At 39.5% G+C, this 14,563-nt stretch overlaps 1 protein-coding gene across 1 annotated transcript in view; it reads left to right on the forward strand.

The window, feature by feature from the left end:
• LOC122802725 (P2Y purinoceptor 8-like) overlaps positions 1-14,221 on the forward strand; it is a 153,454-nt gene extending 139,233 nt beyond the window's left edge. The window contains exon 3 of the mRNA XM_044072487.1: positions 12,989-14,221. Coding sequence (XP_043928422.1) covers positions 13,029-14,096 — 1,068 coding nt within the window. The 5' untranslated portion in view covers positions 12,989-13,028 and the 3' untranslated portion in view covers positions 14,097-14,221. The remainder of the gene's footprint in view (positions 1-12,988) is intronic.
• Positions 14,222-14,563: the final 342 nt, after the last annotated feature.

The raw sequence follows: 14,563 nt of genomic DNA on the forward strand, positions 1-14,563 counted from the left end.
CTTTTACTAGCTTATTAGTTTAACACTTTACCAGACTTCTTGTAGCAAATTTTGTAGCACATAAAAGTGCTACCAGCACTAAACATTCTACAAGGAAACAACTCCAGTACTTATTAATTTCCACCCCCCGCCAGCATATCTAAAGGTCAGTTCCCTGTGCTTTTTCCTATTAACTCTGTGAACTTGGGCATCCTGAAGCAATGTAGCAACTGCCTCTCCTCTTACCTGCCAACACTCAGACTTGTGAGAGATGCACTTATATAAGGTCAACACTTGCAACACACCACATGGAACACATAGCCCTCCAGAATACACACCAGTACTGCCTTCACATAAAAACACAAACCACACACCCACTTTTGGGGAGGCTCTCAATAAAAATCTACCCAAACAGGAGAGACCTCCAAGGCAGAAGTGTACTTGACCACCACAACACAACATTAATTATGAGACACATAACTCTCCTAAACAGTGTGCCACTCAACCAAAGCCCCTAAGGCAAAACAGCATGCCCAACACACTAGTCATAGGTGACTCAATAGTAAGGCACACTGATGTCCCAATCACTAGGTTGAATAAGGCGAAAGTAACAGTCAGCTGTCTGTCAGGTGCCAGGATCTGTCACACAATGCATGCACTTAGGTCCCTCAACAGCAGGTACAAATATGATTCTGTCATTGTACATGTGGGTGTGAATGGCCTGAGACATACCCCCCTGAATTACAAGAAAAGAGACATCGAGGAGCTCTCAGATTATAAAGCCATCAGCATCCTACCGTCACCCAGAATGATACCACAGTACAAGCAGAAAATGATTGATTTCAACAATTGGCTATGATTCTGGTGTCATCATTCTAAGGGGATCTGGTATCTGTCTGCCTGGGATGACATGACTGACAGACCTCAATGCTTTGCCAGAGATGGCCTGCATTTGTCAACCCTGGGCTTCCGGATACTGGAAAAGGCTCTTGCCACCCCTATAGTGCTTTTTTAGGCGGTGTTCCAAAGAATGATTATATTACAGTGGAAATAGCTACAAATAAATGTTAGATAATGGAAAACAAGCAGGAACCATCACAGCTGTAAAATTCAAAATAAGAATTTATTCCTTGAACAAACAGATAAGCGCTTTCGCATGAAAAAAAACCTTTTTAGATCTTGCTATTTTGGAATTAATTCAATGTGAATGTTGATTGTATAATTAGCTGATTAGTTGATTTGATGATTTAATGGTTTTAATTTGATGTGCTTAGTCACTGGTTGTTACAGATATTTAAACTGGATGTGCTTTTCTTACTGTGATATCTGATGAAGCATGATTTGTTTCATGCGAAAGTGCTTATCTGTTTGTTCAAAGAATAAATTCTTATTTTGGATTTTACAGCTGTGGTGGTTCCTGCTTATTTTCTATTATCTAACATTTTCAGACATCTTGGAGAGAACCTTTTGGGCTACAGTGTGCACTTTGTTTCTTATATTCTGTGTTGCTTCTTGGTACTACTGTGGCCACATTGCAGATTTAACGTCTTTGGAGATGGCTACCAACAATGTAAGGAGTGATTTGCAACTTAAATGGAATACCATTTTTACTCAATGTGATAATCCATTGCTGAGCATGGAGCTGGATTGCCCCTCTATACCTCCAACTACAGGTATTACTCATAACATTCATGAGTTTAATATGCCATTGTGAGATTTTGAGAATGATATGTATAAATTACAGAGATTAGTGTGGCAGCACCAACACCTGGAAGGTTGTTTGCATTTCCACATTATTCCACGTGGGATGAGGGTGTTATGCATGTCCACATATGGGGATACCCACCCAGAACTGGGTTGAAGATTGCAGCAGTTAAACAGTGAGCTGGGACATAAATAAATGCAATTACTAATTGATCATTTTCAACCAATTGAGCAAGAGCTTAACCATAAGTTAGAGACTGTATATAAAGATTTATCCCTTTGTTTTAAAAGCAATACTTGTATTGACTTATTAGCCAACACCTGTACTAAAGTATCATTATATAGTAGCAGATTGCAGCAAGTCAAGCAGCGTAAGCTGCAGCGTGATTTCAAAGACTTCAGTCTTGGTAACGTATTCGTTTGGCCGAGGGCCAATAGTAATAATGGCATGAATATGAACACTAACAGCAATGTGATTCTGAATGCTGATGACAATCGGGCTACTATGACTGAAGGTCTGAATGTAAATGATCGCAAACTTATTTTGCCAGTTATAGCAACAACGTCTACCACTGCAACTGCTATGGTTGAACTGGCTACTGCTAGTATGATGCCTGAGCACTCAGGGCTAATAACTGATTCTATGCAGGGGCAGACACCACCACCTAATCAACAGACTTTAATGAATATGCCTTCCAACAGTGATGCCAAGCCCAAGGTATCATCTTTACGTAACCTAGATAATTTTTTACCATTGCCAGTATGAATGAGGGCGACGTCATGAATGAGATCAGCCAGCAGGGGTTGAAGACAGAGGAAGTACTCAGGGGATATCAACAATGCCCAGCGATGGACCAGAAGAAGAGTGATTTGGTTTTCAATTTATCTGAACATGTTTTAACTGCAACTGAATATTCACTACTTGACAAAGGATTGTCATTCGTTCCATCTACAGGTACTGATGTAACTAAACTCCTTATAGATCTCAGAATGTTTGGGCACAATGTTGCCCTCAAACTGTTGTATCAAAAAGACACTAAAGATAATGAACAAGTTAATCAAAGCTCTTTTTGCTTGAAACACAATCATAAGGTTATGCTTGAAAAAGGTAGAAAAAAACCCCAGATATGAGAAGAATTAAATGATAAAATGATGATTACTACTATTACACACACCACACACTGCCAACATACTGTGACAGGCCCAACCCCCTCCCCCTCCCCCCAAGGAGATATCTATACCAGAGGATTGTAGCCCCCCAACCATCTCCAACGCCAAGGTGAGAACTGCTCCAAAGCAAAAAAAACAAAACACCATGGTGATGGATGGTGTCCCTGCTGTGTGCTGTGTGAACTCAATGAGGAAATAAACCACGCCCAGGACAGGCTTAATCTTTTAGCCTTACCCTCACTCAGGGATACTCACTCCAGGGGCGCATGGCGACTGTGGTCCCCCCTTCACAAGGGTGGTGCCACCACCAACCCTGGAAATTACCGCCCCATTAGCTTGACATGAAACGTAAAAGTTAATTTTTTCCATTGTTACCTATGCACATTGAATGTTTTATAAAAATTTGTGAAAAGGAAATATATGAGAGTTTCTATCATATTAACAAATGTAAATGTTGTTATTTTAATTTAAATCATGATCAAAGAGAAGCCTTAAAGCTTCTACAGAGTGATGTTAATGTGATGGTCAGACTGGCTGATAAGGGTGGGGGGATTGTGCTGATGAATTATGCTGATTATGTGAATGCCACGTACTTATTACTTGAAGATGCTGAAACATATGTTGCCTTGGACAATGATCAATTTATAAGGATAGTGAGATCAGTACATGACAATTTATATGATTTATTAATGTGTAGGCAGATTAAACGTGACCTCTATGAATACCTTTATGTAGAATATCCGTATATTCCACACATGAAGGGATTATCGAAGATGCATAAGTCCCTAACTTCACCTCCTTTGAGGCCTATAGTGGCAGGTGGGGGATGGATGACTGAGGCCATGTCAATTTACCTTGAAAAGCAATTGGGACCTATTGTAAAAAATATTCCTACTATATTAAAGGACACTATCCAGTTATTGAAAGATATTGATATCCATGCTAAGGAGGCTTTATCTCCTAGATATATCTTGGTAACTTTGGATGTTAAAAATCTTTTTACTTCGATACCCAATGCATACGGAATAGAGGCTATTATGGAGATGATGAGTGAAATGGAGGCTGCAACAAATGATGAAGTGGTTTTACTTTGCACTTTACTTGACATAGTATTGTCTAACAATGTCTTCATGTTTAATGGCCAATTATACCTACAGCAATGAGGTGTCACTATGGGCACCCCATGTGCTAACTCATATGCTAATTTAGTGGTTTACTATTGGAGAAGAAGTTTTTGTTTAACTGTGCTTATTTCTCTCAAGTACACCTATATAGGCATTTTGTTAATGATATCTTGTTGTTTTGGGATGGGGAACCATCTGAATTGTGTCAATTTGTACGGTATTTAGAGTCAACAATGGATTTCTTAAGATTTACTATGACAAGTTCTGAAATCAGTGTTGATTTTTTGGATTTGACTATGGGCAAGGATAGTTTAAGTAAGATATATACAAAATTATACCGAAAATCCTGTTGGAAAAATGCTTTGTTACAATTTGATAGTATGCATCCTAGATTTGTTTTTTCCAATTTAGTGAAAGGGCAATATCATAGGATCAAAAGAATATCTAAAGATCCTAATGATTTACAAGCCCAGGTTGAGTGGCTGGATCGATTATTTAGTGAAAGGGGCTATAAGAAGGCACTTCTAGAGAGTGCCAAGAAGGAAGTGTTTGGAACATCAGGATTAGCCCCTGTTGGATGTTATTATGGTTCACATCAGAGAGGTAATAAACTTGCATTTATAACTACATATACAAATGAAAATGTCACCTTGATCAATATTATTAAGCATAACTGGCATGTCCTTACTGTTGATCGGGAGACAGTTGGTATAGTGGGTGATAATCCCCATTTTGTATATAGGAATAGTCCCAATTTGAAGAGGCTTTTATGCTGTGATAAGGTAAGACATAAGGGCATTAATATGGGTCTGAGAGATACAGACTAACATTTAAGAACTTTTCCATGCAATAGATGCAATACGTGTGGTGCATTATCTAAGGAACAGGTTTTTAAACATCCTGACTTAGACTTTACATTTCTGCCCAGGTTCACCGCTACTTGTGACAGTAATAATTTGGTATATCTTGCATACTGTAAATGCTGTACATGCTTTTATGTTGGCAAGACCTCCAGGAGGTTGAAGGATAGAGTTTACAATCATCTCTATGATATAAGGAATATGCACCTTCAGAATGCGTTAGCCAAACATGTTTCTGTTTTCACTTCTCATAGTTTCTGCTATATAGTATTGCAGCTTGTGAATAAAAATGAGAGAGGTGGTGATCCTAATTTTTTAGAGTCTGTGGAATTAAAATGGATTTTTGAGGCTGCGAGTTCATAGTTATCCTGGTCTTAATAGTCATGTAAGCAAAAGACCAGCACTAGAGGCACGTTCCCTAAAGTAAAAATAAGAATAAAAACAACCCCTTTTTAGACTTTGCTATTTTGGAATTAATTCAATGTGAATATTGATTGTATAATTAGCTGATTAGTTGATTTGATGATTTAATGGTTTTAATTTGATGTGCTTAGTCATTGGTTGTTACAGATATTTAAACTGGATGTGCTTTTCTTACTGAGAGATCTGATGAAGCGTGATTTTTCATGCAAAAGCACTTATCTATTTGTTCAAAGAATAAATTCTTATTTCGGATTTTACAGCTGTGGTGGTTCCTGCTTGTTTTCTATTATCTAACATTTTCAGTCATCTTGTAGAGAACCTTTGAGCTACCGTGTGCACTTTGTTTCTTATAGCTACAAACAAATGCAATCTGAGAGTCATGCTGCTCAATGCTAGAAGTATAAATCTCAAAATGCACTCACTTTAAGCACTCCTTAAAATGGTGAACATCGACATTTGTGCTGTAACATAGACCTGGTTCAAGGCAGCAGAAAGCATCGCTACACTATTAGGCTATAACTCATTCCACACCTTTTGGCTTCAGAACTTGAACCGAAGCTCCAAAAGCAGTGGTGTTTCCATATTCATAAAGGATGTGCACAGCTACAGACTGGTAGCCCAACATAATGCATCTGAGATACTTCAGGTACAGGTAACATTGGGTAAGACAGCGATTCAGATCATAGCCTGCTATAGTTCCCCAACTATGTCCCAAGGCTCACACTCCATGTTCTTAAGCACCCTGAAGAATATTAGGGTCCAACCTAACACTCACAAACTGGGTGATTTCAACTACCCCTCCATTAACTGGGAAAACTACTCATGTACCAATACACTTGCCCAACAGTTTCTGGAATTCAGTCTGAGGAAGTCTTTTCAAGACAAAAGCGCTTACTGAATAAGTGAATTGTGTTTTCTGGTGAATAAAGGCTGTTCAGTGAAAGTACTTGAGTAATTCTTGTTTACATGCTGTTTGCTGTTCTCCATTTTTGTGTTAGTTTCTGGAATTCATTAATTCCAATTCCCTGGACCAGCTCGTTCTTACTCCCACTAGAGGTAGCAACATCCTTGATCTGGTCATTACTAACATGGGCAACCATTGCTCTACACCAATAGTCAACTCCTCCCTGGTTAGATCCGATCACAAACTAATCACCTTGGAAATCCACACCCCCCGCCCACCACAAAGGTAATCACCATGAAAAGCTTCTCCAAAGCTAAATTTGTGCTCCTAAAAACAGAGGTGGCTAACTTCACGGTACCCATGCAAATGGAGAATAGTTGCTTGACCACTGAATCGTATACCAATGCACTGTACGAACATGTACACAAATGCATGGATCTTGCCATACCCAATAGAACCAAGACGCTCTCCTCAAAAAAACAGAAGCCAATCTGGAGGTCCCCCTGCCATAAACAAATCTACAACAGAAGAAGGAAACTGATGCGGAATAAGGTGAAGTCCCAAGACTGGAAAAACTCCCTTATCAGCCTCAACAAAAGGTTGAGATCCCTCATCAAATTCTCTAAAGCTAGCTATGAAAGCAGAATTTCAGCAGATAGTAAAGGCAACCGCAAGGCCTTCTATAGTTATGTAAAAAATCTCCACGGCAATACCCAGATTTGCTCTGAGCTACTGCACAATGGTACCTCCTATACCGAGCCAATGCATATTGCTAATATACTGGCCGACAGATTCAGTGCTAACTTTACTCCCACAAAGTACCAGTCACAATACCAGTAGATTGCCAGGCACCCAGTATTACTGCTGCACAGGTTAAAACAGCACTGTCCAAGGCCAAGAATACAGCTTCTATGAGACCGGACAATATCCCTGGCTGTGTTCTACATGATCTACAGAGTGAACTGGCACCTCACCTGTGTGCCCTTTTCAATCACAGCCTCACCTCAGGCTTTGTCCCTACCAAATGGTGCACTGCTACAGTCATCCCTCTCCACAAAGGAGGAGCGACTACAGACCCCGGGAACTAGCGCCCCATTAGCCTGACGAGTCTGATATGCAAAGCTATGGAACACATCATCATGGACCTAATAATCAAGGATATAGGGAATCTCCAAACTCTGGATCCCACACAATTTGGTTTTGTGAAGGATAGATCATGCCTGCTCAAGTTGGTCGACTTCTTTGAGTCAGTCACCAGAGCTGTGGATGAAGGCAAAGTGGTTCAAACAGCCTACCTTGATCTGGCCAAGGCCTTTGATAACATTCCCCACTCAGGAATCATAGAAGAACTCACTACGCTAGGCATCAACCTCTGTATCACTAGGTGGGTTGCAAACTGGCTCAAAGATAGAACCCACAGTGTGAAAGTAGCTGACTCCAAGTCAGACTGCTGACCAGTCACAAGTGGAGTCCCACAGGGTTTGGTCCTGGATCCTCTCCTGTTAGCTATCTACTTCTCTGAAGTCCAGGCCAACAAGAAGAGACTCTGGCAGAAAAGGTTTGCAGACTATTGTAAGTTGGGAGCTATTATTAACTCCCCAAGTGATATTGACATCTTACAGAAAGGTCTCAATGAAACCAACGACTGGTGTCAGAACCATGGCCTTAAGCTCAATGCCAAAAAATGTGTCATCGTCCCCCTTGGGAAAAACTCCATTTCCATGAATTACCACATTGATGGTAGTCCACTGTACACAGAAGGGGAACACAGGTTGACAGCAACCTCTCTTTTGAGCACCACATTGCCACTGTGATCAGAAAGTCTTTCTATGTGGCACATCTCATTACTAATGATTTTGCATCCAGGAATAAAGAGGTCATTATCTCCCTCTTCTCTTCCCTCATTAGGCCAATCATCGAGTACAATGCCCCATTTGACATGTACCTCACTAGACACCTGAAATAGCTGGAGAGGCTGCAAAAGTACTTCACAAAGAGGATCCTAGGCCTTAAACAACTGTCCTATATGGACAGACTCAAAAAACTCCAACTATTCTCTGTCTCATATCGCCTACTTAGAGGTGATCTCTGCTTGACTTACAAAGCCATGTCTGACCCAGCTCTGTTAGAAATACTACATCTAAAGAAATCTCAATCCATCTGCACCACATGTTCTAGAGACCTCAACCTCATTACCACAATCAGCAGAACATGCTGGAGGGACAGGTTCATAACCCAGAGACTGCCCATGCTATGTAATAGACTTCCCATACATGTCAAGCAAAGCACCTCACTGGCCCTCTTCAAGAGAAATCTTGATGAGTGGATGGGAAATAGAAAATTCACCCCAGGGATCAATCCAGTGGCTCTACTTGACAGAGACACTGGGAACTAAGGTCGGGTGGCACTATACCAGGGTAATCCTATGGGCTATACTTGTAAAGGCTTCAGGGCCATTAGCCTAGTACACACCTATGAACCTATGAACATATGGGTTTTACCTAACCTCCTGAATTTGACAACAATACCCGAGTGGGGTGTTGTGACAAATGGTTTGGCCTGGCCAAGATTGGCAGTATGAAGTATTTTTCCATAATCCATTGCTTTGGTGACCATCTCAAAGAAGTCCACCAGGATGAGCAGGAATGATCTGCCCTTGATGAAACCCAACTGGGTTGGGTATGGTGTCTGGAGGTTTACTATATCATTGAGCATTTCCATGATAATTCTTTCGTATCTTCACATATAACTACTGAGACTTATGGCTCTGTAGTTTCCAGGGTCTGTAGATGGATCGCCTTTGTGCAGAGGGATGACTGTTGCTGTTCGCCATTCATGAGGCACAAAGCCTGTTTGGAGGATATAGTTAAATAGCAATTCCAGGGGACCTGATAGAACCTCTTTCATAATATTTAGAAGGCATCCTGGGATACTGTCTGGACCATTGATGAATGCTCTTGACCTTCAAGAGAGCATTAAGGACCTGTTCCCTAGTGATAGCAGGGAGAGTTATATTAGATGGTATATCCTGAGGGAAGAATGAGGGTTAGAGAGGGGTAAAGTTAGAGATGGATTTGTTAGCCAGTAGGTTTGCTATATCTTCTGGTTCGGTATAGGTGGCTCCATTTATAATAAGCTGTACACACAATTCTGTATTGCCTTTGAGGTTTTGGACATAGCTAAAGAATGCATTGTGGTAGTCATTGGCATAGGAGGCCAAATTTACCTCACATTTAGCTTTAGTAGACTTTATTTATCCTCTCAGTTGTTTGTTTAGTTTGATAAAAGCACTTTACTGCTGCTGGGTGCTGCACCTCCTAATTTTTGCCATGATTTTCTTCCTTCTGTTATACAGCCTACTGATTTTGTGATTCCACCAGGGTGGCTTGTTTTTTGAGTTAGATCTGTACTTCTTCATGATGGGTATAACTGCCTTTGTGCAGCTATTAACATGCTTATACAGGGTTTCTGTGAACAGTTCCACATGGGCAGCAGTGTTCTTAGGGTTTATGGGGGCTTGACATTTTACCTGGTTATCACGTAATAAATAGCAGCAAGTTAGCCTTAGAGTAGTTCCTGAATATTTCAGGGTTACCTGGGGGTCCAGATTTTATTTTTACTTCAAAGAAAACCATTTTGTTGTCTGACCTTACCAGGGAAGACATTACACTAGGGGTGTGCAGCCCTCTCCCATATTAGTGAGGACCAGATCCAGTATGGTTGTACACCTGGTTGGTGTATTAAAAAAAAACATCTAGGGAGTTTGTGTTTGCAAAATCCATGAATCTATGTGCCTGTACATTTGGTGTCATATAGGATTCCCAGTTAAATAGTGGGATAATTAAAGTCACCCATGAATATAGTATTGGGTTGGATGGTGAGTGCTTCAAATACATTTAAATACATGGTATGGGTTTCCTGGATCATAGAGCAGGACCTATAGCTTGCAAGGAAGTGGTGCTGGATTTTGCCTATGGTAGTTTGAACATGGAGTAGCTCAAGTGCATTGTCCTGTTTGACCACACTTGAGGTATATTTATTATTGATGCAGATCAATACAGCTCCACCTTTAGTCCCTGTCTGTGTACTAGCTGATCTAAATGTGTAGAAGGCATTATAACCTTGCACTGATGATGTGCTCTTTGTGGCTTTAAACCATGTCTCACTAACCACACAGACATCAGCACTCTAGGGTGAAGAGAGCTTCCAGGGAGTGGATTTTCTTGCTTAGACTGTTAGCATTGAGCAGTAATACCTAGAGAATTTCTTGGTTTTGAGTTGCTATTTCAGAAGTACTTTCAGTTTGGCATTGCCTAAGAAGGCCCTATGGGGAAGACAATGTTTTAGCTAATATTTAAAAGTCTATATGACAGAAGTGCAGACCATTACTGGCAAAGTAGCTTGGTCTGTTGACCATTTCCTTCCATGCTGACAAATATTGCACCCCTTAGAATGACACCAAAAACTAAGTCAATTATTAAAGTCATCCCCTATATGTCAAGTACATGACTTTGGTTACCGGGCTAGATCTGCTAGCTTTTTAGTTGGGGATTTTCTTCATTTAACCTGGGGGATGTCTACTTTTTGGGTGATAGCATATCTGTCTCTGTTAATCTAAGATGAAGCAACAATCTTAAGGTCACTTGAGCCAGCTATTCACGGATTCCTCAGCAATATCGTGTATGGTTCAGTGGGGTAAGACACTATTTAACTGACATTCTCCTATTTCACACTTCAACTTAGTTGCTCAAGAATCACGTAATAGAAGTATTGTCCCCAGTATGTTTGGCACTGTTTTACAGAAAAAATTACAAGTCTAGAATTTCTCCAGTTTAGGTATCCTCCCCACACTCTTTCCATATTGATAGAGCTATTGATTTGGCTAGAGAGAGACAGTGTATTGAAGTCATAAAGAGATTAGGATGTCGATCATCTAATGCCTTTTTAACGTACATCATGTGAAGTATTTTATGGTAATGTCTGTTTCTTTTTTAGGTACGATACATGTGGTATTATTTGGGCATTCATACACCCTACTAGCAGCTAACACAGCTTCAGCCTGGCCCAATGGTCTCAATCTAGGTTTAGATCATCTGCAATTGAAGTAGTTTGAGTGACCATCCAGGTTTGCAGTGTGTTCAGTTTTTGTTTAGGGAGGAATGATATTAGTGTGCTGCTAAGAGATGTCTGTTGGCTGTTGTACTGAAGATGTTGTTTTTGTCCCAGTCTATCTATCCAGGCTCCATCATTTGTTGGTCAGCCATCATCCAGAGACTTGTTTTTTGCATGACAGATATTTCTGTTTATTTATACTGTATCTCAAATGCAACTGCAGTCAGCATTTTGCCTTTTTTATTGACATAATTTTAGTTCATAGGTAGGTACTAGGCTATCGGCCTTAGGGCATATACAAGCCCAGCCAAAAAGGTACTGTGGCTTTTGCCACCCAAGAAAATAAGTTGCAAACATTAAACATTGCAGACCATATTGACTTTGGTGGTGCAAAGTGAAACTTACTTACATGGAAGAATCAGTGAGAAAATTTGTGACCATAGAGTTGGTCTTGCAGCTCCAGCACTGAGTTTCCATGTAATTGAATGGGACTTACAGGACAAAAATCCTCTTCGGTTCCAGTCAGATGGTGTGCATTTATCTGATGTCGGTCATGATTTATTGAATTTGAATTTTGCATTATTTATTGAAATGCTCTTAGGTGATAATGCTAATAAAATGGTGATAAAATGAAATGAATCTTCTTTTTTTACATTTTAATTTGACAGGGAAAGGAGGACCTGGAGAGGCACCCAGTGGCCAATATGGGACAGAATTTCCCCCCTTTTGCTTCTCCCCTTTTTTCCTGGGCCTTAAGGTTGGTTTGGTTGTTGTCTGACAGCACAAGCAAGTGCAGATACTGTACTCCTGAGGTTTCAAATGCCAAGATGATTTGGCATGGATAAGGTCACCAGAAGGGTGGTTCATAAACCACCTGAAAGTATGAAGCAGGATTATGTGTGTGCTTGGAGTATGCTGCTGTTGCATAATTATGCTGTTCATGGTTAGAAACATGTTGTATTCAATAAAAAGGTTGCAATGGCAACTTGATGTAGTCACTGGTGTTTTTCAAATGGATTTAGAACAAAAGCCCTTGCAAAGAATTTTCATCAAGAGTACAGTGAAATACATATCTGTGCTTACCTCGCCCAGAGGAAGTAATGGGAAGCAACTGGCTGAGATGGCAGACACAGGATTTAGTATAAACTTCTCTTTCAGGTGCTTCACAAATGCTGTTTTCCTTTTTGCTACATAAAACTGGCAACTCAAAGAGGAACTAGCCATAGCTAATAATACTTATCCATTATATAACATTTACCTAATAATAATATTTGGTCTTAATCTTAATATAGAGATTCCACAGTAAAATAATTCTTGCAAATGCTACTAAAATGTATCCAGTTTGTTAAGACACTCTGCCCTAAGAACGCAGACTTTATAAAGTGATATACTGTCTCCAGTGTCCACTCTTTTCTACAGTTATTTCTGATCAATAATCCCTTCATTCATATAAAGTAAGGGATGGGCACTAAAATATCATATGATGTTATCGCAGTTATTCACATAGACAGTAACTGGTCTCTTGGAATGTGCAATACCATACAAATTCTCTTTGAGATTTTAGCAATACTTGACTGTACATGTATTAATGAGTTTATAATCATGTTTACTTTGTATAAGGGATTTTCTTTTTGTTTCTTTTGCTATATTAACCAGCATCTGTTTACTAATAATCTGATTTAGCTAACTGTATTTTTGTTTCTTATTTCTAGAATGAAAAAGTAACTACTAACTAATTATCAAGTTTTGGAAATGAAAATGGTACAGGTTACAACTGTATTCACAAGTGCATTTACAAACACTGCTGTTCAAAGCCAAACTCTTCAAAACAGCACACTGGACATGCTAAGAGATAAAACATTGCATACAGCCTTACCTGTGATATATCTATTCATTTTCATCATAAGCACGCCGCTCAATCTGCTAAGTTTTTGGTTACTGGTGTGTGACACAAAACCAAAGAGTCCAACAATCATTTTTGCCTGTAACTTGGCACTAACAGATGTTTTATATAGTGTGATGCTTCCTTTCCAAGCTCTATACCATATGAATAAAAACAACTGGATATTTGGGGGCGCATTCTGCAGGCTCAGCACCATTTTGTTCTTTGGAAACATGCATTGCTCCATTTTGACAATGACTTTTATAAGTTTTGAGCGATACCTGGGCATTGTACATCCTATACATACAACTCACCTAAGGACAGTCAGAATTGCAGCACTGACATGCATCTTTATTTGGCTATTTGTTCTAGCCGTCCATATTCCACTTATGATCAATGATCTCACATTCAATGTTACAGCTTTAAACATTACAACATGTTTTGATGTGTTGCCAAAGACAATGTTCCCAAGAAAAATATATTTCTATATTTATTATATCTTTCAGTTTGTTGTATTTTTTCTTCTACCATGCATCATTATAGTATGCTGCTATATTTCAGTAATTAAGGTCCTGCTTAAGAACTATGGGACTGAGCAGAGGAACATAAAGAAGCAGACCATTTACTTAATAATAGTTGTCCTCATTGTCTTTCTCATATGCTATTTGCCTAATACAGTACTGCATATATCTCACATTATTTACAGCATTAAAGGGAAGACTCTGTACGTTGCTTACAAACTTTCTCTTGCAATGAACAGTTTGAACTGTTGTTTGGATCCTTTTGTCTACTATTTTGGTGCCAAAGAATTCAGGAGGAAAGTAAAGCTGAAACTATTCAAATGTTTAAATGATAGCACTGGGGACTTGAGCACAAGTCCTTTAACAGACCAAGGACATACTCCAATAGCCTTACATGAACATAGGCAAGGTATATAGTGACAAAGAATGAGTCCTGAGTCTCTATTTCAATTTCAGCATATTAAATGCCTTTATAAGACAACATGAGCATGTCTTTTCTCTGAAATGTGAAGGTACCAGGTATGGCCTGATGTTTGAAGAAGAAATGCTTGGTTCAGCAAAGATGTCAGATTATGCCAAATTAGACATTAAGAAATCTCACCTCACCCTGTGAGAGTGTACCACTATGGACAGTAGCAGAATGATTGTCTTTTATAAAGGTTGTTTCAGGATACAGAGAAAACTGGTGCTAAATAGAAATGACAGAATATGTTTATTAAAACAGTAATCATACTAACGTGTTGCACAAAATATTCAACTTTCTGTCAGTGTTGTACCAGGCATAGTCTTTAGGTATGCCTCAGGTGGCACCTCTTCTTCATAGCATTACGGCAAGTCATTTTTATGAGCTATCATTTCAGTAATGAAACATAAAGTGTACCATG

This window comes from Protopterus annectens, chromosome 5.part0, assembly GCF_019279795.1.
Source record: "Protopterus annectens isolate FY-2018-M chromosome 5.part0, PAN1.0, whole genome shotgun sequence".
Classification (NCBI taxonomy): Eukaryota; Metazoa; Chordata; order Ceratodontiformes; family Protopteridae; genus Protopterus; species Protopterus annectens.